This window comes from Salvelinus fontinalis, chromosome 41 (assembly GCF_029448725.1).
Source record: "Salvelinus fontinalis isolate EN_2023a chromosome 41, ASM2944872v1, whole genome shotgun sequence".
In the NCBI taxonomy this organism is placed as follows: domain Eukaryota; kingdom Metazoa; phylum Chordata; class Actinopteri; order Salmoniformes; family Salmonidae; genus Salvelinus; species Salvelinus fontinalis.
In genome coordinates this window covers 22,541,731-22,567,963 of record NC_074705.1, presented here as the reverse complement: position 1 = coordinate 22,567,963, position 26,233 = coordinate 22,541,731, and the positions used below count along the sequence as shown (strand labels likewise).

The 26,233-nt window shown below is 43.0% G+C and overlaps 1 protein-coding gene across 5 annotated transcripts in view; it reads left to right on the top strand.

Annotated features, from left to right (window-relative positions):
- The window catches only part of LOC129840224 (phospholipid-transporting ATPase IH-like), an 80,557-nt gene extending 57,790 nt beyond the window's left edge, over positions 1-22,767 (top strand). The window contains exons 14-30 of one of the 5 annotated variants that reach the window (XM_055907903.1): positions 323-394; positions 552-625; positions 1,305-1,408; positions 2,188-2,369; positions 6,852-7,103; positions 7,550-7,727; positions 9,259-9,361; positions 9,536-9,681; positions 9,759-9,818; positions 9,983-10,110; positions 12,197-12,332; positions 13,065-13,088; positions 14,595-14,660; positions 15,009-15,112; positions 15,470-15,635; positions 16,772-16,874; positions 18,495-18,584. In XM_055907903.1, the coding sequence (XP_055763878.1) occupies positions 323-394; positions 552-625; positions 1,305-1,408; positions 2,188-2,369; positions 6,852-7,103; positions 7,550-7,727; positions 9,259-9,361; positions 9,536-9,681; positions 9,759-9,818; positions 9,983-10,110; positions 12,197-12,332; positions 13,065-13,088; positions 14,595-14,660; positions 15,009-15,112; positions 15,470-15,635; positions 16,772-16,864 (1,888 nt within the window). In that variant the 3' untranslated portion in view covers positions 16,865-16,874; positions 18,495-18,584. Of the gene's footprint in view, positions 1-322; positions 395-551; positions 626-1,304; positions 1,409-2,187; positions 2,370-6,851; positions 7,104-7,549; positions 7,728-9,258; positions 9,362-9,535; positions 9,682-9,758; positions 9,819-9,982; positions 10,111-12,196; positions 12,333-13,064; positions 13,089-14,594; positions 14,661-15,008; positions 15,113-15,469; positions 15,636-16,250; positions 16,741-16,771; positions 16,875-18,494 lie in introns of those variants that run through there. The other 4 variants (XM_055907904.1, XM_055907901.1, XM_055907902.1 and 1 more) reach the window with 4 other exon arrangements.
- Positions 22,768-26,233: the final 3,466 nt, after the last annotated feature.

Here is a 26,233-nt window from a genome sequence, read left to right as displayed (position 1 = left end):
ACCCCTTCCCTTTTTCCACATTTTGTTATGTTACAGCCTTATTCTAAAATGTATTAAATAATAGTTTTTCCTCATCAATCTACACACAATAGCCCATAATGACGAAGCGAAAACAGTTTTTTTATTATAAATAAAAAACCAAAATACCTTATTTACATAAATGTAATCCATTTAAGAATTAGGCTGTATGTAACGTAACAAAATATGGAAAAAGTCAAGGGGTCTGAATACTTTCCCGAATGCACTGTATAGCCATACATTTAACTGCAGTTTAACCTCCTCCCCTGTTCTGACAGTAATGGTACATTCCTCTTTCCCCCAGGCTTGGCTTCACCTATCTGCGGCTGAAGGACAGTCACATGGAGATTCTCAATAGGGAGGATGAGGTTGAGAGGTCAGTGAGTGTCCATTACTCCAGCCATGCCCTGTGGGTATCAGTTTATCTTTGTGTGTGTGTGTGTGTGTGTGTGTGTGTGTGTGTGTGTGTGTGTGTGTGTGTGTGTGTGTGTGTGTGGTCAGTAACCCAACCTCTCTCTCCCTCTTGCATCCAGGTTTGAGCTGCTGGAGGTATTGACCTTTGACTCTGTGAGAAGGAGAATGAGTGTTATCGTCAGGTCCACCACAGGTACTGTACTATAGTGCAATTACTACCATTATGATACTAGAACACAGAAACTAGATGTTACTGTACTATAGTACAATTACTACCATTATGATACTAGAACACAGAAACTAGAGGTACTGTACTATAGTACAATTCCTACCATTATGATACTAGAACACAGAAACTAGAGGTACTGTACAATAGTACAATTACTACCATTATGATACTAGAACATAGAAACTAGAGGTACTGTACTATAGTACAATTACTACCATTATAATATTAGAACATAGAGACTAGATGTATCTGTATGGGAGTGGCTGGTGCTTTTTATAGATGAAAGCAGTCATTACTACGGCGACCCAGTTATTATTCTGTGTGTGTGTGTGTGTGTGTGTGTGTGTGTGTGTGTGTGTGTGTGTGTGTGTGTGTGTGTGTGTGTGTGTGTGTGTGTGTGTGTGTGTGTGTGTGTGTGTGTGTGTGTGTGTGTGTGTGTGTGTGTGTGTGTGTGTGTACACTGTATGCTAATAGAGAGGGCCATATGTGTGCTAGGAGGTCAACAGGCAGAAGGCATACTAATGACGGTAGAGTCATTCTCACTGAGGAACATCTCTGGTGTTGTCTGCCACACACTGCTGCAAACTAATGATGCTTCTCTCTGCTAATGAGGAACCTGTTTTAACTGTGTGGTTGTCCACAGGGGAGTACTACCTGTTCTGTAAAGGGGCCGACTCCTCCATCTTCCCCCGGGTGATCTCTGGCAAGGTGGAGCAGGTCAAAGCCAGAGTGGAGCACAACGCTGTGGTAAGGACACACACACATACAGCCACTATCTGACACTACAGGCCGTTGTCCTAAAGTAGCTCCAAAATCACACTTCCAGAGTTGCTGGCCTCAAATGCATTTTTGACTTTCATTTTTGCTTTGCTTGAGGTGTATATTGTCATATGGCTGTATGGTAGACCCTGCTAAATGCTATCTGATTCTTGTATCTTTTAGTGGTAGTGTCCTTACTTAAGATGTTGGCCACCAAAAGTTCCAAGACAGTTGTATATGGAATGTAACTGAGATGGTGATTGACTGTCATTGTGGAGTGTTTGGTGCCAACGTGAAGGTAGTCTACTGATCCCAGTGTGTCCGTGGCTCTGGCCCAATCTCTCCAACTCCACACTGACAGAATCAGGACAGGCTGGTTGCCAAGGATGACATAATTGTGGATGCAGTTTGTGTTGCCGTTGGCAGTGGTGCCGACCCGTTTGTGTGTGTATGTGTATGTGTATGTGTGTGCGTGTGTTTGCTTATGTGAAAGGTCAAGGTCATAAGTCTACTGGCACAGACTAAACTGGTATGGAAACTCTGCCCAGTTGGACATCCCTCGATGCTAGTCTGTGCAAACTGCAGCTTTTTGTAACCCACTGCTCTGTCAGTGATGTCATTGACTGTTTTTAATGGGAAAAGAAGCTAACAGAACAGTGGAATAATTGTTATTATTGGATTGTCAACTGCAACATCAGTGTCCAGTAATCATATCAAAGCATAACATAATTATCTCTCGCTCTCTCTATTTCTCTCTCTCTCTTCAGGAGGGTCTACGGACACTGTGCGTGGCGTACAGGAAGTTGAGCGTGGCTCAGTACGAGGAGACGTGTCACCTGCTGAACAGCGCCAAGCTGGCCCTGCAGGACCGAGACAGGAAGCTGGCCGAGGCCTATGACCTCATTGAGAAGGACTTCATACTGCTGGGGGCCACCGCCGTGGAGGACAGGTAACGTTCTGGAACCACAGCAGCATAGAATCATACAATCTACATTGTCTTTTCTACCCAATTCTATTTATATATTCATGGAGCCACCGCTGTCGAGGACAGGTACCGATCTAGAATCACAACGTAGAATCAGAACCACTATCTTGTGGATTTTAGATCTATTGCTTCTACTAATTATATTTCTATATTCTGGACAGAAGAGTTATATTAAGGGCAAATCTCTTTAGAGTTAACAATGTATGGGGCTAGAGAGACGGAGTAGATTAGCAACTGCAGAGTATTTATTTTGCTGCTGCCCTTTAATTACTTGTTACTTTTATCTCTTATTCTTTTCCGGATTTTTCGAAACTGCACTGTTGGTTAGGGGCATTTCACTGTAAGGTCTACACCTGTTGTATTCGGCGCATGTGACTAATACAATTTGATTTGGTTCAACTGAAAGTCAACCTCACTCTCCAAGCCCTAGTTTGCATGGTTAATTATTGACAATTGGACTCACTGACCCGGTCTAGGATGTTAGCTATTAAACAAATCACATTGTTGAACTATAGGGCTGACCATTCCTGTACGGATTTTAGCTATTGAACGAATCACATTGTTGAACTATAGGGCTGACCATTCCTGTAATGATTTTAGCTATTGAACGAATCACATTGTTGAACTATAGGGCTGACCATTCCTGTAATGATTTTAGCTATTGAACGAATCACATTGTTGAACTATAGGGCTGACCATTCCTGTAATGATTTTAGCTATTGAACGAATCACATTGTTGAACTATAGGGCTGACCATTCCTGTAATGATTTTAGCTATTAAACAAATCACATTGTTGAACTATAGGGCTGACCATTCCTGTAATGATTTTAGCTATTGAACGAATCACATTGTTGAACTATAGGGCTGACCATTCCTGTAATGATTTTAGCTATTGAACGAATCACATTGTTGAACTATAGGGCTGACCATTCCTGTAATGATGGTACTTGTTCTTTCCCAAAGCAGCCTGTGAACCAGTAATATTAGTTAGCTGCAGTCTCTCAGGCTTAACCTCAACATTAACCTCAACATGAACAGTAGCTTCAGTAGTCAGTCAGTCAATATGTTGTGTGTGTGAGTCCCCAGTGCAGCCAGCTAATGAGCAGATAACCACATTAGAGTTCCACTGTTATTGATCTCTGCCAGACATCCATAGCAGCTGATGAAGTGGGGTCTCTTGCTGCTCTTCTGTCTGTCAGCACAGACGTCATGCTGAAGCACCAGAGGTTTTACTCTGGTATCAGGTCGGCTTCACAGCCCATCACTCTGCCTTTCTCTCACACACTTCGCTATCTGTCTATCTGTGTGTTAGTCAGTGTGTAGCGTTTTAGTCTCACCATCTTCCTTCACATCTGTCGTTGTGTGTGCATGTTGATGCGTGTACGTGTGTGTGTGTGTCTTTCTGTTTTTCTGTCCGTTTGTTTTTCCGTCCGTCCGTCTGTGTGTGATTGTCTGTGACTCCTGGGCTGTGGTAGTAATTAGTTGGTTGGCAGGCAGCAGCGGTGTAGGGAGCTGTGAATCCTATCTGCACTGCAGCTTCGTTATAGACTTCCCTGCTCTGTGACGTTGGACTGCTGCTGCAACAAACCAACTCCCCAAACCCACTCCAGCTCAACACCCCAAAGCCAATTTACTGTACCAGTGGAGGCTGCTGAGGGGAGGACGGCCCATAATATTGGCTCTGACGGAGAGAATGGAATGGCATCAAACACATGGAAACCACACATTTGATGTATTTGATACCATTCCACTAATTTCGCTCCAGCCATTACCACAAGCCTGTCCTCCCCAATTAAGGGGCCACCAGCCTCCTGTGTACAGTTGTGGCCAAAGGTTTTGAGAATGACACAAATATTAATTTTCACAAAGTTTTCTGCTTCAGTGTCTTTAGATATTTTTGTCAGATGTTACTATGGAATACTGAAGTATAATTACAAGCATTTCATAAGTGTCAAAGGCTTTTATTGACAATTACATGAAGTTGATGCAAAGAGTCAATATTTGCAGTGTTGACTGTTCTTTTTCAAGAGCTCTGCAATCTGCCCTGGCATGCTGTCAATTAACTTCTGGCCACATCCTGACTGATGGCAGCCTATTCTTGCATAATCAAGGCTTGGAGTTTGTCAGAATTTGTGGGTTTTTGTTTGTCCACCCGCCTCTTGAGGATTGACCACAAGTTCTCAAAGCGATTAAGGTCTGGGGAGTTTCCTGGCCATGGACCCAAAACATCGATGTTTTGTTCACCGAGCCACTTAGTTATCACTTTTGCCTTATGGCAAGGTGCTTCATCGTGCTGGAAAAGGCATTGTTAGTCACCAAACTGTTCCTGGATGGTTGGGAGAAGTTGCTCTCGGAGGATGTCTTGGTACCATTCTTTATTCATGGCTGTGTTCTTAGGCAAAATTGTGAGTGAGGCCACTCCCTTGGCTGAGAAGCAACCCCACACATGAATGGTCTCAGGATGCTTTACTGTTGGCATGACACAGGACTGATGGTAGCGCTCACCTTGTCTTTTCCGGACAAGATTTTTTCCGGATGCCCCAAACAATCAGAAAGGGGATTCATCAGAGAAAATGACTTTACCTCAGTCCTCAGCAGTCCAATCCCTGTACCTTTTGCAATTAATTGCAATTCATCTGATCACTCGTCATAACATTCTGGAGAATGTGCACATTGCCATCATACAAACTGAAAATTAAGATTTGTGTCATTCTCAAAACTTTTGGCCACGACTGTACTGTACTTAACTACATTTAGATAGTGAGTGATACTTTTACAGTGTAAAACAGAACTACACTACGTTTTGACAATGGTATCTTACTGGAGATAGTTGGTGTAGGAATTTTATTCTAAACTGTTTGTGTCTGCACCATTCCATTCTACTTGTATTCTAAACTGTTTGTGTCTGCACCATTCCATTCTACTTGTATTCTAAACTGTTTGTGTCTGCACCATTCCATTCTACTTGTATTCTAAACTGTTTGTGTCTGCACCATTCCATTCTACTTTTATTCTAAACTGTTTGTGTCTTCACCATTCCATTCTACTTGTATTCTAAACTGTTTGTGTCTGCACCATTCCATTCTACTTGTATTCTAAACCTGAACAAATCATCTCTGCTCTGTATGGATGTGGTAGAATTTAGAGATTTAGAAAAACTATTGAAAGATTGACAGAATGCAGCGTTCAGTCTGATGACCATGTACAGCGTTGCTCCATTGACTGCTGATGACCATCTACAGCGTTGCTTCATTGACTGCTGATGACCATGTACAGCGTTGCTCCATTGACTGCTGATGACCATGTACAGCGTTGCTTCATTGACTGCTGATGACCATGTACAGCGTTGCTCCAATGACTGCTGATGACCATGTACAGCGTTGCTCCATTGACTGCTGATGACCATGTACAGCGTTGCTCCATTGACTGCTGATGACCATGTACAGCGTTGCTCCATTGACTGCTGATGACCATGTACAGCGTTGCTCCATTGACTGCTGATGACCATGTACAGCGTTGCTCCATTGACTGCTGATGACCATGTACAGCGTTGCTCCATTGACTGCTGATGACCATCTACAGCGTTGCTCCATTGACTGCTGATGACCATCTACAGCGTTGCTCCATTGACTGCTGATGACCATGTACAGCGTTGCTCCATTGTCTGCTAATGACCATGTACAGCGTTGCTCCGTTGACTGCTAATGACCATGTACAGCGTTGCTCCGTTGACTGCTGATGACCATGTACAGCGTTGCTTCATTGACTGCTGATGACCATGTACAGCGTTGCTCCATTGACTGCTGATGACCATGTACAGCGTTGCTCCATTGACTGCTGATGACCATGTACAGCGTTGCTCCATTGACTGCTGATGACCATGTACAGCGTTGCTCCATTGACTGCTGATGACCATGTACAGCGTTGCTCCATTGACTGCTGATGACCATGTACAGCGTTGCTCCATTGACTGCTGATGACCATGTACAGCGTTGCTCCATTGACTGCTGATGACCATGTACAGCGTTGCTCCATTGACTGCTGATGACCATGTACAGCGTTGCTCCATTGACTGCTGATGACCATGTACAGCGTTGCTCCATTGACTGCTGATGACCATGTACAGCGTTGCTCCATTGACTGCTGATGACCATGTACAGCGTTGCTCCATTGACTGCTGATAACCATGTACAGCGTTGCTCCATTGACTGCTGATGACCATGTACAGCGTTGCTCCATTGACTGCTGATGACCATGTACAGCGTTGCTCCATTGACTGCTGATGACCATGTACAGCGTTGCTCCATTGACTGCTGATAACCATGTACAGCGTTGCTCCATTGACTGCTGATGACCATGTACAGCGTTGCTTCATTGACTGCTGATGACCATGTACAGCTTTGCTTCATTGACTGCTGCCTGACATTATGTTGCCTGTTCTCCAGGCTCCAGGACAAGGCAGCGGACACCATCGAGTCTCTCCAGAAGGCTGGGATGAAGGTGTGGGTGCTGACCGGAGACAAGATGGAGACGGCAGCGGCTACTTGTTACGCTAGCAAGCTGTTCCGCCGCTCCACACAGATACTGGAGCTGACCACCAAACGCACCGAGGAACAGAGTCTACATGACGTTCTGTTTGACCTGAGTAAAACCGTACTCAGACAGCATGGTAGCATGACCAGAGACACCTTCTCAGGGTGGGTGCCGGGATCCCAACACACACACACACACACACACACACACACACACACACACACACACACACACACACACACACACACACACACACACACACACACACACACACACACACACACACGTGCACAAGCACTTGGACGTGTTTAACTATACTTGTGGGGACCAGAAGTCCCCACAAGAATAGTAAACATACAGACATTTTACCAACTGGGGACATTTTGTTAGTCTAGGGGGTTTAGGGTTAAGGTAGAATTAGGGTTAGAATTAGGTTTAGGGTTAGGTTTAGGTTAAGGGTTAAGGTTAGGTTTTGGGGTTAGGGTTAAAGTTAGGTTTAGGGTTAGGAGTTAGGGAGAATAGGATTTTGAATGGTTATAAATTGTGTGTCCCCACAAGGTTAGTTAAAGACTGTGTGTGTTAACGTGTGTATCTGTGTGTGTGTGTCCAGTTTGTCTGCTGACTGTGTGGACTACGGTCTGATCATCGACGGGGCCACCCTGTCTGCGGTGCTGAAGCCCAGTCAGGAGGACTCCAGTCAGGGGAACTACAAGGAGATCTTCCTGGAGATCTGTAGGAACTGCAGCGCTGTGCTCTGCTGCCGCATGGCGCCCCTCCAGAAAGCACAGGTAGCCGAGTTATTTCAAACGACACGTTTCTACACCTATTTCTGACTAACATGACTTTGGTGTCATGTGATCCATCATGGCTAGGTTAAGTGAAGGAAGCACTGACACGGTCTGATGGAGTGTTGAGCTGGTTGATGTTTTACCTCTCTACTGGACTCCACTACCTCCCTCCCTCCCCCACCTCTGGTCTCCGGTCACCAATTAGTGCCACTCCAGACTGTTGGCCCTCTCTCCCTCTCTCGCTCTCTCCCTCTCTCCCTCTCCCCCTCTCTCGCTCTCTCCCTCTCTCCCTCTCTCGCTCTCTCTCTACTCTATTTCTCTTCCACCCATAACCTTTCTGTCTCCCTCTCTTCTCTCTCTCTTTCTCTCACATTAGACCCCACCTGTCATAGCATACGTTATTTGGTACTGAGGAGTTACAGTATATTATATTCAGCTCTGTCTGACATGGCTGTCACTATCTCATACTGAGGAGTCATATTGAGCTCTGTCTGATATGACTGTCACTATCTCTTACTGATGAGGAGTTCTATTGAGCTTTGTCTGATATGACTCACTATCTCTTACTGAGGAGTTCTATTGAGCTCTGTCTGATATGACTGTCACTATCTCTTACTGATGAGGAGTTCTATTTAGCTTTGTCTGATATGACTCTATCTCTTACTGAGGAGTTCTATTGAGCTCTGTCTGATATGACTGTCACTATCTCTTACTGATGAGGAGTTTTATTGAGCTTTGTCTGATATGACTCACTATCTCTTACTGAGGAGTTCTATTGAGCTCTGTCTGATATGACTCACTATCTCTTACTGAGGAGTTCTATTGAGCTCTGTCTGATATGACTCACTATCTCTTACTGAGGAGTTATATTGAGCTCTGTCTGATATGACTGTCACTATCTCTTATTGAGGGGTTCTATTGAGTTCTGTCTGATATGACTGTCACTATCTCTCACTGAGGAGTTCTATTGATCTCTGTCTGATTTGACTGTCACTATCTCTTACTGAGGAGTTCTATTGAGTTCTGTCTGATATGACTGTCACTATCTCTCACTGAGGAGTTCTATTGAGCTCTGTCTGATATGACTGTCACTATCTCTCACTGAGGAGTTCTATTGAGCTCTGTCTGATATGACTGTCACTATCTCTCACTGAGGAGTTCTATTGAGCTCTGTCTGATTTGACCGTCACTATCTCTCACTGAGGAGTTCTATTGATCTCTGTCTGATATGACCGTCACTATCTCTTACTGCACAATACCACCCTTCCCTCTAGTTCTCCTCCACTGTGCTAGGAGGCAGAGGAATATGGGCTGTGATGTAATATGGAGTGAAATTCACATAGGAAGTTTTACTACTACATGTATCCTCTCTGTCACGTTAATATACAGTGGTTAGTTTCATATAACAATGTCTGTAGGTTTAGCACTAACTCTCTTTACAAAGATTGTCTGTATTAGACATATCTTCTTTGATGAATTACAGATTTTAAAAAACGGTTATCTCACTGATCCTGAAACGTTGTGTTGCCAGATTGTGAAGCTGATCAAATCGTCTCCAGAACACCCCATCACACTAGCCATTGGAGACGGGGCTAATGATGTTAGCATGATCCTGGAGGCTCACGTGGGCATCGGTTAGTATTACCCTGTTTCCACTGTAAATTAACCTCTTTTCAATAAAGTTATTTGAATAGGATTTAGATTGGTTGATTTTATATATATATTTGAATATAGTTTTATATATTTTTATTCATGTATATTACTCGCATAACAAATGGTAAAAGCGCTCAGTCATGTCCTCCCCTAAGGCATCATGGGTAAAGAGGGTCGCCAGGCAGCGCGGAACAGCGACTACGCCATCCCGAAGTTCAAACACCTGAAGAAGATGCTGCTGGTTCACGGACACTACTACTACGTCCGCATCTCAGAGCTTGTCCAGTACTTCTTCTACAAAGTCAGTGTTTTCTCACTAAAAGTAACATACGATTACTGATGATTAAGCATTTTAAACATTATGTTCTTTTTCCTCAGAATGTCGCCTTCATCTTCCCTCAGTTCCTCTACCAGTTCTTCTGTGGCTTCTCCCAACAGGTACATAAAAGATGTGCCCAAAATTGTAGTACTTTAAACCATGACTTGGTGGAGAAGTTTGAATTGTTTTTCTCTGGTTAAGAATGCATGACAAATGAGTAAGATATAAATATTGTTTTAAATGACTGATCTTGGTTGTTCTCTACCATACTGTCTCTCCCCAGCCGCTGTATGACACAGCCTATCTGACACTGTACAATATCAGCTTTACCTCTCTACCCATCCTGCTCTTCAGCCTCATCGAGCAGCACATCAACATGGACATCCTCAAGAAAGACCCCTCCCTCTACAGGTATACTACATGACCAAAGTATATGGACACCTGCTCGTCGAACATCTCACTCCAAAATCATGGGCATTAATATGGAGTTGGTCCCCCCTCTTTGCTGCTATAACAGCCTCCACTCTACTGGGAAGACTTTCCACTAGATGTTGGAACATTGCTACAGGGACTTGCTTCCTTTCAGCAAGAAGAGCATTTGTGAGGTCGGGCACTGATGTTGGGCGATTAAGCTGGCTTACAGTTGGCGTTCCAATTCATCCCAAAAGTGTTTGATGGGGTTGAGGTCAGGGCTCTGTTCAGGCCAGTCAAGTTCTTCCACACCGATCTCGACAAACCATTTCTGTTTGAGCCTCGCTTTGTGCACGGGGGCATTGTCATGCTGAAACAGGAAAGGGCCTTCCCCAAGCTGTTGCCACAAAGGTGGAAGCACAGAATCATCTAGAATGGCATTGTATGCTGTAGCGTTAAGATCTCCTTTCACTGGAAATAAGGGGCCTAGCCCAAACAATGAACAACAGCCCCAGACCATTATTCCTCCACTAAACTTTACAGTTGGCACTATTTTGTTTGTTTTTAATCCCATCCTTCAGCTACCATCAATCGGTGATTTTAGGCTTGTATGCGTCTGCTCGGCCATGGAAACCCATTTCACGAAGCTTCCGACGAACAGTTCATGTGCTTATGTTGCTTCCAGAGGCAGTTTGGAACTCGGTAGTGAGTGTTGCAACCGAGGACAGACTATTTTTATGTGCTACGCGCTTCAGCACTCGGCACTACTTTTGAACGGTAGTGTACACCTGTCAGCAATGGGTGTGGCTGAAATAGCTGAATCCATTAATTTGAAGTTGTGTCCACATACTTTTGTATATATAGTGTAGGTGCTACCCACAAACTGCCTGTCCCAGCATGCAATAGTGTGATGTGACACATTTCTGTAGACTTAGAAAATCTCACATTGGGAATGTTCCTCAGTTGATCTCTTCCACAGCGTTTCCTCAGATCATACTGAGCAGATAACTGTAAAATCCTATCAGCTCTCTCAAACTGTGACTGCCATCTCTCTCCTCATATGAACTCTGTTACTAAACAACAGCCGAATTCACATTCTCAAGATGTTACAAGATAATAATAGAATCACGTAGACACACTTGTTTGTGAATCCATATATACAGTGTAAAGCTCACATCGTTCAGTGGTGTTGCCAGTAAATGCTTGATGTTTTTGTTTGTTTTTCCTCTTTCTGCCAGGTGACAATCAATACTTCATTTTCCTGCTAGCTACCTATGGGTAATTGTGTGGAAAATGTAGACCAACAAGGAATCAGGCAGAAAGGCATCTGACTGGCGTCAGGTCATTCCTCCATGCCTGGATTTGTCAGCTAACTGTTAAATCAATGCTGCCTTGCTCACGGTTGTGGTGGAGGAATGCTGTTTTAGTTCTGGAGACTAATAGAAAGTGGGATTGCTGTTAGCTTGGAATTCTTCTCGTTAAAGGGACAATTCACCCCAAAATCTAAATGTGTCAGACATTAGTATGATTGAAAGGAATCTACAGATGAATGGGAAAACATAACCATCTAGTTAAATCCAAAAATGCATAGTATATAGACTAATGTAATGCAAGCATTATGCTCAGGTGTCTGGTCATCAGATACCATGGATCTCTTATCTCTTCTCTACAGGGACATAGCTAAGAACTCCCTCCTATATTTACTGTATATAATGTGTACTGTAATGTTTCCTCTCTACAGGGACATAGCTCAGAACTCTCTCCTATATTTACTGTATATAATGTGTACTGTAATGTTTCCTCTCTACAGGGACATAGCTCAGAACTCCCTCCTATATTTACTGTATATAATGTGTACTGTAATGTTTCCTCTCTACAGGGACATAGCTCAGAACTCTCTCCTATATTTACTGTATATAATGTGTACTGTAATGTTTCCTCTCTACAGGGACATAGCTCAGAACTCCCTCCTATATTTACTGTATATAATGTGTACTGTAATGTTTCCTCTCTACAGGGACATAGCTAAGAACTCCCTCCTATATTTACTGTATATAATGTGTACTGTAATGTTTCCTCTCTACAGGGACATAGCTAAGAACTCTCTCCTGCGTTGGCCCATTTTCATCTACTGGACCTTTCTGGGGTTGTTCGACGCCATCGTCTTCTTCTTTGGTTCTTACTTCCTGTTCAACAACAGCACCTTCACCAGCAACGGACAGGTAAAGACACCGTCGCCGTGGCTACTGTTGTAATGCGTTAAAGAGTATATGTTGGTGTGATGTATGTAATGATCGTCTGATCATACTGCACTTCTCCAAGCCCATGTCAAGTGTTTATTTTCCTGCTTTGAAGGACTGTCCAGTGAATGTGATGTGGAGTGGAGTGGCTGATTGTGACTGTGGGTTATGAGTGAATTCACTGGTCACACACAGGTTGGATCGACGTACGTAATTCTCATCAATGTACATACTTTTCATCAAGTTTTGACCCAGCTTTTACCCACAATTCAACATGGACCTTTGAGTTCATTTGACATTGAATTCATGTTAGTGAACAACATTCTAGAACTTCAGTCAGAACAGCTGTCGTCTGTGGAAGGTGTGGTGATTTTAGGTAAATGGATGACATAAGATCTCCTGGCCTGCAGATTCACCTGTGATCCTTTGCATAAAACCATGACCGGATCTCCCATTCATCTATGAAAGGAGAGCATGTTGAGTCTGCAGACATCTTTCTCTGTGCCGTTTCTCCTTTTATATTTCTTCATTTATATCACTTTAACCTTTTGGATTGCTTTGATTTGCCTGTTTTTGCTTTATTTCCTTTGAATATCAGATGTTTTAGTTTTCTGGCTTCCAGTTCATTCCTTTATTTTCTTCCTCTTCCTCCTCCTCTTCTTCTCCTCTTACCTTTATGTTGCTTGTTCTTTATGCTTCTCGTCCTCTCCTCAGCTAATGACAACCAACACACAGATGGTAAGCCTGTCCCGATCTGTCTGTCACCCTGGTTTAGTTTTAGTTGGACTGTTTCCCCGCCCCCCTCCTCCACTGCCCATCACATTGCGTAACCAAACCGCCCGTCATCACCTCATCCAATAGGTATCCCCTCATATCCAACCCCTACTGCCTGTATAGGCCAATGAGCTGTAGGTATATCAGTGTAGGAATAGTAAACCCATACTCCAACTCCACTCTTGTCTCATTGTGTAGTTCCTCATGTTGTTTGTCTGTCCAGTACAACAGCGGTTTCTGCTAGTAGACATCTACCATGGATGGTGGTAGAGAACGGCTCATATTGAGTTTTTAGGTCAGGGTTTTGTTTCCGCCCAGCTTTAACACACCTGTTGTAGATAATCAAGGAATGGTATTGATCTATAACACAATTGATCTGGTGTGTTAGAGCTGGGCTGGAACAAAAGCCTGTACACGCCGCGACCCTCCAGGACCAGGATTGGCTACCCCTACTCTAAGATGTCATCTCCTGTCAGAACGCAAGGCTGAGGACTGTAAGACTAGCTCAGGCAGCGGTATATTGGAGCTTAGGGTTCACACTGTTCCACCCATACACTATAGACTACAGTATGTGACAAAGGAAATTAATGGCCAAGTACATTTGGCAGATATTGTTGTATAGGACATGTCAGGTTGGATATTTCATAGTTATGCAATTTGAAACAAAATGGCCGTCTGTGGCGCTGACTAGACTTGTATCTCTAACTTATTGTCTTGGTGGTATATTTGGCAGAAAAAAGGAAAGGGAGAAAACAGGAAGTATAAACAACACAGACAGAAGGAGTCTGTTTTTCAAGGTTCTCTTCTATCACTGCATTTCATTGGCCCTTGCAGTAGTTTTAAAGAAGCGGCTCATTTTGACTGTTAAAAGGATAGTTCTCCCTCAGTCAAAGTTTGTCAGGTGTATTCATACATTGGGGTGAATTGTCCCTTTAAGCCCCCTTGAGGAAAGCAGGTGGGTTTCTGTGTTGGTAGGTATCTTCATGTTGTTGACCCTCATCACCGTTGGTTTGGGTATTAGCATTCCATCAACATCACAAGCTATTTGAACGTACAGCTCATGTTTTATCTGTCAAAATAGTTATTTTATAGACACATTTAGGTCATTTCAGGTTATTCTGTGCTTTAAATACAGAATTAAGAGAAATCGTGCACATATTGTTGTTGTTTTAATAAAAGCAGCTTGAAAATAGTTTAATATCCATTTTCCATCTCTGCACTGGTTTGACTTCATATTACTGAATGAAAAAAACATCTCTGGAAAATACAACTAAACTGTGATTTTTGTATTGATTAATCCTGGATAATTGCTCATTTAAAAAGCTTAACATAGCCACAAACATATGTAGTAATGCAAAGGAAATGAGTTAGTCCAGGCTGACTGTAATTACAGTAGCATACTGTCCTCTGAAAAGGCTGCATGTCTAATAGTATGTGTGATTTCTCTCTGTAATACCTTCCTCTCCACAGATGTTTGGTAACTGGACGTTTGGGACTCTGGTCTTCACTGTGCTGGTGTTCACAGTCACGTTAAAGGTACAGTAACATCCTACCCATCACCACCGCTAAGGCACTACTTTACAGTAACATGCTATCCATCACTACCTCGAAGGCACTACTTTACAGTAACATCCTACTCATCACCACCTCTTGGTCTCTTGATATGCATCTCTCTCTCTCTCTCTCTCTCTCTCTCTCTCTCTCTCTCTCTCTCTCTCTCTCTCTCTCTCTCTCTCTCTTTCTATTTCTGTCTCTCTCTCTCTCTCTCTCTTTCTATTTCTGTCTCTCTCTCTCTCTCTCTTTCTATTTCTGTCTCTCTCTCTCTCTCTCTCTCTCTTTGTCTCTGTATCTCTCTATGTCTCACTGTCTCTCTCCATCTCACAGCTCGCCCTGGACACACACTACTGGACGTGGATCAACCACTTTGTCATCTGGGGCTCGCTGCTTTTCTTCGTCATCTTCTCTCTGCTATGGGGAGGCATCATTTGGTATGTATTAGTGTATCCAATTTTTTTCTGTTCTCCTTGTTACCAGAGGTTGTACTATGCATTTATGCAGATGTTATAAACATAGATATAGGTGAAATATATATTGTCTTCTCGGTCTCCCTACCAGAGGTTGTACTATGTGTTTATGCAGATGTTATAAACATAGATATAGGTGAAATAGATCTTGTCTTCTCTGTCTCCCTACCAGAGGTTGTACTATGTGTTTATGCAGATGTTATAAACATAGATATAGACAAAATAGATCCTGTCCTCTCTGTGTCCCTACCAGAGGTTGTACTATGTGTTCATTGAGAGGTTCTAGATGTATAATAACTAGATCCTCTCTCCTCTCCCCAGGCCCTTCCTGAACTACCAGAGGATGTACTATGTGTTTATTCAGATGTTGTCCAGCGGTCCGGCCTGGCTCAGCATCATCCTGCTCATCGTCATCAGTTTGCTGCCTGACGTGGTCAAGAAGGTCGTCTGTAGGGCCCTGTGGCCCACCACCACAGAACGCATCCAGGTGGGCACACACACACACACACACACACACACACACACACACACATTATGCATACACACTCTTGGTTGTATGTTTAAAATCAGAGGATTAAATGTCCATTGTGTATATACGGTATATCATATATATATATATATATGTATCACCGTGACTTTAGCTGTATGCTGCCTGTGGATATATTCCAGCTCTTCTTCAAGTAAGTGAGCTGTTGAAACAGTGTGTAGTGTTCACATCTTCTTAAACAACTCATCACTGGAAACACTGTATAACCAGTTACCCATTCTGAAAGGCTGAGAGTTGTCTGTCTGTCTGTCTGGCATTTCTCTCACTACTGAATGAGCCATTTGTCTCTACTGTATGCAGTGATTCCTCTGACCTCTCCCTACTGACCTCAGTTCACCTCGCCATGACCCGGAAGAGCTTCCAACACCCTCCTCTTTCCTCTTCCTGAAATAGTGATTGATGGTGAACATCAAGTGTTTTTTAAGATACAAAGTGTTCCTTTTAACCCTTCTCTCCTCTCCTCTGTCCCTGCCTGCCCTCTCTACTGGCCTGTGTGACCTTTAACCTCTACCCTCTGACCCCTCTGACCTGGCTCTGTCTCCTTGGGAATGGCAGACAAAGCGGCCATGTCTTACCTCTGAGCAGTCCACCATCTTTATGCTCTCCCAGACTTCAAGCAGACTCAGTTTCTAACACAACCACCTGACTAGGAGGTCAGGTGACCCTCTCTCAACCTATCCGCATGCCCTCTCCTCCCTCTGTGTCTCTGCATGGACATGTAGTGGTGAATGCTTACAGGTGCCTGTTGACTTGCATGTCCGTGCCGTGCATTAAGTGTACCTTGAAAGAGCATTGGTTAGAATGCTCATTCATAAATACAGAAACAACGTATCTGACATGAAACAGAATTTGAAGCCCCTTCAAAAGGGCAAGTGTCAGTCTTGGTGTGTGTGTGTTTGTGCAGATCTGTCTGTGTTGAGTGTGTGTGTGTGTGTGTGTGTGTGTTTGTGTTTGTGCAGATCTGTGTGTGTGTGTGTGTGTGTGTGTGTGTGTGTGTGTGTGTGTGTGTGTGTGTGTGTGTGTGTGTGTGTGTTTAGATCTATGTGTGTTGAGCGTGTGTATCTTGCTGTCCACAGAGAATGAGGGCTGATAGAAACTTTGGAGTTATGACCTACAGCCGGGACTCCCTGCTAGATGGGGGGGTTGCCCTGTCCACCTCAGAGGCCTAGCCTCACCACGGTAAAGACAGAAGGGACCGACTCTGAGTGCGGTGAAGAGTGTGGTGAAGAGCTGGGTGAAGGGCTGGGTGAAGGGCTGGGTGAAGGGCTGGGTGAAGAGTGGGGTGAAGGGCTGGGGGGTTGGTTGGTCTCTGACAGTTGGATTTGCTTTGTTTTGTCTTCACCAGAACACTGTGACTTTATGGTATGGAAACACACACACACACACACACACACACACACACACACACACACACACACACACACACACACACACACACACACACACACACACACACACACACACACACACACACACACACACACACACACACACATATTCATTTTTACAGGTTTTCCTCCCGTCAGGGTTTCCTTAGATGAACTGGTGCACTAACACAGGGTGTGTGTGTGTACATGTGTATGTGTGTATGTGTGGAACACTGACAGGCTGTCTAGTCCCAGATGAAGTTTTAAGCATTATGCCATCAGTCTAAGAGTTGTTCATTACCCTAATGAATTAAATATGTTTCCTGGTAAAGCTATCACAACTAGTTAACCATATCAAATAGGTGTCATTCTCTTTTTGAATGCTGAATACGTTTATCATCAGTGCCATAGCAATTGTTTTGTGACAGCGGAACGAGTACTATTTTAAAGTAGATCACTTACCCCCTCCAGTGTTTACAGAAGGTACTGCAGCCTGTGTTTAGTAACGAGCTCAAGGTAACACAATTGGCATCAGCTAAGTGAGTAGGATGTCAGGAGATGCGTGGCTCCCCTGTAGTGTACTAAGTCTCTGGGCCAGACCTCTCCTTAATTAAACAATGTAGTCCGTCTGTTTAGCCTGTGAGGTTAGACTCCTGTCCTGACCAGACGAATTCTCAATCTATCCCAAAGTCCCAACTGAGTTAAGCAGAAGGCTCATACTGCTAGTATCTCTCTCCCCTGCCTAACACCAAATGGTCTGGCTTGGGCCCTGTTCCTATACATTTAGAATACATCCTGAATTCGTTCCTCCACCTAGAGGTAGTCAGCACTGAATTGTGTATGGTTGGATAGGTGAAAGCAAGGTTTAGGATCTAGCTTTCACCAATCCACAATAGGTTTGATTGATGTTTAGTGAATCCAGTTATAAGCTCGGCAGAGTGACATGTTTGTCTGAGACTGAACAGCCGTATTCACCTTGATGTTTTCTGAGGACATGCTGCATGCTTTGACCGACCGTTCACTTCTTCAGTTTGCTTATGTTTTGCTCCCTGACATCTTCTGCTAACAGGGTCTGGTGTGTTTGTGTTGATGTGGTTTTGGGGTAGTGGTAGTGGTGGGGTTTGTCGTCTTCTGGGTCCACCATGTGGTCATTCCTGGTTCTGGCAGACAGCAGAGTGTCGTATGCAGGCTTTTGTTCCTACCCAGTTTACACTCACTGGATTAAATAAAATGTTTTTTAATTAAAGACCACGATAAGTTGAAATTGTTGAAATGGTTAAATCAGGTTAATGCTGGGCTGGAACAAAACCCTTCACACACCACACCCTTGAGGACCTGAATTGGCTACCACTTACCTTGATCCAGGTAATAACTCCTCTGTCCTCTCCCTCTTTCCTCTCTCTCCTCCTATCTCTCCATCCCTCCCTTACAGAATGCAGACAAGCTGTATAACGGCCAGCTATCGGAGTTCACCCCGCTGGCATCTCTCCACGCGCCCACGCGCAGGAGGGCCGACCACCAGAACCCCATTCCCAGAAGGTCTGAACCCTTCACCAAAAAACTCATGTTCACCCACTGGAGGGGCGGGCCCGACTACTGCACTTTCACCCCACTCCTCCGATTCGCCGGCAACTCCCGTCACTCTAGGGCTGGCTACGTCCAGAATTGGGCAGGGCCTGAGACCTCGGTGTAGTCTAGAGTGGAGTTTAGTCTGATTTAGACTGGAAGTATAGACCAAGATTTCAGTGTTGAGCAATTGACCACTGGAACAACCTGTCCTCTAGACAGTAGATACCTAATCTAGACGCGTACAGTTATCAATGTCATTTTGAAAAAGCAAACAGACACCAAATACACACAGAAGGACGATCCACATGATCGACAGTCCTAGGGCGGTGCTGTTAGCACAAGGAGCTGAGTGAACTGAACAGACTTGGCTCCAGGCAAGCAGTGTCTGTAGATTGGTGGAAAGGGCCTTGGCTCCACCCAATAATGTCTACTGTGGGTCTGACCCCTCAGACCCACCCTGCAGTGTGTTTGTGTGGGTGTGGGTGTGTGTTTGTGGGTGTGTGTGTGTTTGTGTGTGTGTGTGTGTGTCACTCCCCCGTATCTGTCTGTCAACTGTTAACTGTCTGTCAGTGATGATGTCATTTGAAGTGTCATAAAGCAGGGATGCCCAGTATGAATGGAAGATGTTCAGAGGTATTGCATGTGCTTTAACTCACCACACTTTCCTGTTTTTCTTTTGTCTTTTCCTCTCTTCCTCTCTCTTTCTGTCCTGCTTTTTATAGAACAAACTGGTGTTGCCTCTGTGCATATCTCTTATCCAGGAACACGCCATAAGACACTAGTCTCTTCCAGTTCAGTTGTAAGTGGCTAGGCCGTGATAGGGGTTTATCTCTACTGGACTAGAGACAGTTCTGTGTGTGTAGTATCCCGTGTCATAGACTGTCCTTGTGTCTACTGTAGAGTGATGTGATTATACCTCCATTCCCCCTTGTAACCGTCCCATTTCCTGACATGGAAGCTGAGGCATCCTGCCTCACGTAGTGCTAAGGAAGTACAGTGGGAAACCAGTATGCATGGGAATCCTTTTCCGCCTTAACATCTACACAGTGTTTCCTTTGAAATACACAGTAGTCTGGAACCAAAGGCTCAGAAAATACGTTTTCAATGGTTATTGCCTTACACTGAGACTGGGTGGGACAGAGGAAGAGATTCTGCCTTACACCACACCAGGATTGTTGGACAGTATTAGATAGGAGAGAGAACCTACTTTGTTTCTGGGCTTTAACGTTGTCCATGTAGATATCTAACATTTCTCACATTCAGATCTGAAGCCTTAGTGGATCTCTGTTACAGAAATACAACATGTAGAATGTAGACATTATGCTTAGCTGCTTTGCTCTGTTCTTTGACATAAATAATATAGAACATACCCATAGAAGTCTCACACGCCTCATGAAGGTGTTATAAGAGTGTTATAAGAGTAATTCTCTCACAAGAGTCTGTCAGGGGTCTTAACATCTCATCTGTCACTGTGTGCTCTCTCCCTCCCTCAGATCTTCTCTGATGCTTTTATGTTTCAATTTCTCCTCTTTCTTCATGTGTTTTTTTTCCCTCTACCGTTTCTCCTCTTGTTCCTTTTGAAGTGATGCTCGTGTGGATCTGTCCTCTCGAGCCTCACTACATCTCCTCCTCCTCACTGCCGCCTCCTCTCATCCTCCACTCCTCCTCTCATCCATTCATCCATTCACTCCTTCATCCGGTCATGCATCCCTCCATCCGTCTCATAAGAACACAGTCTGTGTGGTGGGTGTAAGGAGAGTGAGAACGAGAAAGGGAGATGGAGGGGGGACTGTACCAAAACCAAGGTTTTTCTAGACACATTTAGCTGCTTGACAGTAGATCTTGTGGTCCTTTGGTGCATTGTGGGATCTGTTCAAACCAAGAGGAACAAAAGTATATATATGGATAAGGATGTTGTTATACACAGTATTTGTGTGTGTGTGTGTGTGTGTGTGTGTGTGTGTGTGTGTGCGTGCAGATGTCTGTTTCATTGAAAGCAGCAATGATATTTAAGATGGCCGTCTGTTATTAGGTGGTATTATGAATCTTCACTGAAATGTAAAGGCACTGAACATTACACCACAATCAGAACTATAACACTGGACATTGCTATGATGAGGTTTACAAATAATGAATGAATTAGTGAATGATTCATGAATGAATGATTACAATGGATGACTAAATGATGAGTGACCGGCTGTAAGGAAGTGGATGACTCCAAAAATGGGGAGAACTAGTGTTGTTATCAGCACTTCTGTGGTCATCTGTTAATGAGTTAGAGGATGAATGAGACTGGTACTGAGACAGTCGTTTAGGGTGTTTATAATGTTGCTGACTGGTTTGCATGCTCTGCCTCTGTCATACAACTGGATGTAATGAGCTTCTCTGTGTGTTTATGAATCAAACAAGCATAACTTCTCTTTCTCTGACAGTTCAACACTCTCCAAACTGAAATATGACGCCTCTCTCTCTTAATTGTTTTGATGTCTCGTCCAGTCGAAACCGATTCCATAAAAGCTTGAAAACTTGAAGCAAACTACGCTATTATAAGTTGACTGTATTGTCTAGAATTGATTGTATTGAGATTCTTTGTTTGATATTCTGTGTATCATTTTGTCTCTGTTAGGTTTCCTGTTTGAAACAGCCTAGAGCTCAACTCAATAGTCAGTTGGTTTGGAGGAAAATGTTGGTTTTGTGAGTGACAAACCCTCAGAAAGATGGAGAAAGAGAGAGTATGTGCATTTTACTGTTTTAGTCCTGTAGGTGTTGCTGACTATGCTTCAGAATATTGAATGTATAAGAAGCCTACTCCTTAAAGCCTGTCATTATGACATCTATCTGTGTTTTAGGATCTTAGTCATATCAGCAAACAAGGATGGATGCTATTGAACAAAACTCCCACGTGTTCAACTGTGAGCTGGCTTGTTGCTGTTAGAATGATGTTGGACAACCCACCGCAGTACATCAGAACGTTTCCATGATCCAGAACGGAAATGATCACCAAATACTGACACCTAGTCAGAATGTAGTGTTTTTCAGCCAGCGACCCTGTTCTGATCAGAATCCTTTCATTTAGGTATTTTTGTATATCTTAGAAAAATCCTGTTTTGTTACTTTTGTATTCAGAAGAGGAGACCTGTTCACTGACTTGTATTTATTTAGATAATTAATATTGCGTTTTCTAACAACCAAAACAGCTAGAGAGTAACTGTCAAAGGCAGAAGAGGAAGCGAGACACCCAATCGCAGCTTTTCTTTTCTCGTTTTTTTTTCTGGTTCAATGAATGTCAATGAACTACGTAGACCAGAGCGAGTTGCTGTTGCTGTTTCATTGGTGTCTATGGGAGACACACCCAGTTAAGTAGACCAGACCGAGTTGCTGTTGCTGTTTCATTGGTGTCTATGGGAGACACACCCAGTTAAGTAGACCGTAACATACCATTTCTTTCAATGGTAAACAGCCTGAGTGAACTGTCTTAATTTAGCCACCATCTTTGCAACTGTCACGGGGAAGAGATACATCACGCAAATGAAACTATATAGCTTTACAATTCTGCTTTCTGTCAATTAATATACTAAGAAATGCAAGTACATTGTCTCTTCTGTGTTCCTGCACTGAAATTATACATGTTTCTCACATGAAATCTGGGTTTGTTTTTAAAGATACTTTGAAAGCCATTGACTATGGGATAAGGTGTGACCAAATGAATAGCTATAGTAGATGTTTATTGTTCTAATATATAACTTTACTGACTTAGTAAGGCTTGAACTTTACAGCCAGCCTTTACAGTTTAACAGAATGTGTATTTCTCTTTTACAATGCATCGGCACATAGTGTTATGACATCACTCATAACTTTGACTATATTTACATCTATGTATACTTCTGTACACTCTTTAAGGTGTATATATATATATATATATATATATATATATATATATATATATATATATATATATATATATATATATATATATATATATATATTACTGTATGTAGTAAAGGTAATTCATGTACAGTTTTGGGGTCTTTTTCTATACAGTTTTTAACTGATTGATATCTGTAGATACATGTGGATTTTTGCCAGCCTTTCTGTAGCTATCAATGGCAAACAACTAATTGTACATCTGCTTGTAATAAAACCAAAAATAAAACATGAGTTTGTTGTTTTTGAAAGAAGATTATGAAAGAACCATTAATCTTGCAGTGTTATTAGCCTTACTATTATAATATTTTGTCCTATTATATTCAATATTCAGACATTTTCCCATCATGCACAATAGTTACACTTCACCCAACAGCCAGGTGGTGGTGCTGCAGTATGCCTTATTATGGGCTGCAGGCCTAAGACCACCCTTAGCGTTGAACAGAGGCTGTGATAACTCATTAATGTTCAAGATGTCATAATGATTAGAACGACCGTGTGAGATTTGATTTGATTTGGACATCCTTTTCAGTTTCCGTCAATTTTGTATCCTCTAACGTCCTCAGGCTTCTGGATCTGAGATCTGTCAATCTGTCTGTCACGGATAAAGAGTATCTAGGCCAGCGTGCTTTATGGCAGAATTTAAGACTTCCAGAATGCTGTATTTGTGCTTTTATGCTGTTGAAAATAAGTTGTTAGGTTCATATTCATTTAAAGAGGAAAAAGACAGTGAACTAAGTCTACATCCTTACATTTACTTTCACACTTCAAACATGAATTATCCAGCACAGTATTCCTAGGACCCTCATATTTTGTCCCTTGTAAGTAGTATTGGGGAAACACTTATGGTGTTTTTGAATGTGCTGAACATGAACACGGCTATGTGCAGGCAGAGGGGTTGTCCTCTTTGGAGCGGTCCCTGCGCCGCTGTGTGCCAGGAGAAGGTTTTAACGTACACTTAAAAACGCTCTCAGCTCCTCACGTCCCTGAGGATAGATGTCTGGCAGCGGAAAATAGGATTTACCCAGTACTGAGAGATGGAGATGGAGAGAAGGGAGGGATGTGGAGGGAGAGGAAGCCAGAGTAAGGGAGAAGGAGACAGAAAGATAGAGGAGAGATGGATAAATAGAGGAGAGATGGAAAGAGTAGAGAGAAGAAAGCTGGACTCCCAGTAGGCCTGTAAAAACTTCCATGTGTATTATTCAATCTGTAGACCATGTTATGTAATTATTGAAAGGGCATCAGATGTCTGTGGTAATATGACATGTGATCGGGGTGTTTGGAGGCTCTCACGTCCCAGTTTACATGGTGTAATACCTCTGATTAGAGAAGTGTGTGTGTGTGTGTGCTCATGTGTGTATGCACGTGTGTTTGTGTGTTTGCACACGTGTGTTTGTGTGTTTGCACACGTGTGTGAATACTTGATAACCTGCGCATGTGTGTATGATGCCCACGTATGTGTGTGTGTGTATGTGTGTGTGTGTGTGTGTGGAGGGGTATAGAACAACCTGGGCCTTAGGAGATCTTCAGGTAGAAGGGAGAGACCTCAGTACATCAGTACACCAGAGACCTCAGTACATCAGAATAAACCCAGATGAATTGCAACATAGTAATCTAGCATGTCATGTATTTGTATTTATTAAGGATCCCCATTAGTTCCTGCCAAGGCAACAGCTACTCTTCCTGGAGTCCAGCAAAAGGAAGGCTGTAATAAACGATTGATGACTTGCATCTATAGAAGTCTCTGCTTTTTGTCTGACGTTTGTTATTACAAAACCATGGCATCTTTTAGCATCTACCCAAATACCCATCTTAGAATATCACTAATGGAGCCTTTATAGCCTGTCGAAGTTTCATGGGTGCATTATAATACGGCACATGTTCTGCCCTCAGAGTTGTCAGCCTGTGTGTATCCATGCTAATAACAGAGTCCAACTGACTTGACAAGCCAGGCATTTGATTAATGAATTCTCAGCTGTTTTTGACAAACATTTTGTCACCTGTTGTAAAAGCACACCATTCACCGCCGGTAGACTTGATTATTCCGTAACATACTGGATTAAAGTAATTAATCCTAATAAGCACTGAAGGACCATCTACAGTGCTATCTCAGTTCTAGAGGCTTGCTGAGGTAGTGATCTTAAAGCAAGGCTGCTATTCACAATGTTTAATGGAGTGTGTACTGCCGAGGCATTCAGACGTGAAATCTCAGAATTAGGTCTGAAATTGCTGTTATTTGCTAAGATTGTTTATGAATCATTACACTTTTTTTCTTTGTCTGTGGAATTGCCTGTTCATTACTGACTTCTAATGGTGTTTTAGTAACGGATCAGTTCACACTGAGTTGAGTAGACGCGGTGCGGTGGGTTTTCCCAGAAGTCAACTCCACTTTTAGTTCAGGAGTTCTACATCTGGGGACAGCTGTTATAGGACCTTCAGCTACCAGAGAAACTATTCTTCTTTTCTATTTTGTGGGGGGGGGGGGGGGGTTTATTCAATTCAAACATGATTGACTGATTGAGTCTCTGTGAAGTGAGCACAACACACCATTCAGTAAATAAATCAAACCCAAATCATTGAGATAAGGTTAAATGACGCTCTACATAAAACCAGATATCCAGGACACACACTTCCACAACACCTGACAAGCAACACAGTAGTATATCGCAGTAAGGATTTGCATTTGAATAAAGTCCAATCCAAATTCCAAGTCTCTACCTGCACCCAAACGAGGGTGACCTGATGCGGCCTGGGAGTGTTGGCTCCAGATGAAGCTGTATGACCCGTCTCACCCCAGGAGCCATTAAGGCGGAGCCTGTGACAGTTACTATGACACCTGTGACTCTGAGGGCCCGGCACGATGGCCCCTGAACGCTTACTCAAATCAGGAAGTGACTAGAATGGGAGCAGGAGCAGAAAGCTTCACAACACCTCTAACCTCCCGCCTTGATGGAGTCAATTGTGCAGAAATTCCATTCCATAGCCTTTTGGAGCTCATCTCGATGTGACTACACAACACAATACAACACAATACAACTTTATTATTCCCCTATAAGTAGCAATTTAAGAGGGACTCATTGAGAGCAAAATAACACAATTACAGTCCATACATCCTAAATGTACTGTGCACGCATCTCACTCTATGTAAGCCTATACATACATCCATACTGTTCATTAATTATATTATGGTATATTATACCATGACATCCCCTTTGTGTCACTACGAATGTGAAAGATGTATAAGGACTAATAAAATTTGACTAATAATAACCATACAGAGCTTTTATCATTTGACACGTGATTTAGCCGCATCAGTGTTACATTGCTGGACAAAACACATGATCCTACAAAACACAGCCCTGTTGTTTTGTATATCACTGTGCCATCATTACTACACATTCTGAAAGATATTATGATCAGAATGAAATAAGCTGTATTTCAATAAGGCTGATATATGCCTCAGGGGAAAGAAGACAGGAGGCTGCGTACTGTGGCTCTATTCAAAGTTAGATCAGTGGGTTGATTGAATGGTAAGAACCATGGGGGGTATTCATGACAAACGGAGGATGACAATAGTCCCTCAACTCTACCCAACGAGGAGTTGGTTCATCACTTCTAAGTGTTCTATTAGAATTATAACTCCCTAAATCCTATTTGGATTCAGTTCCATTCCAGAAT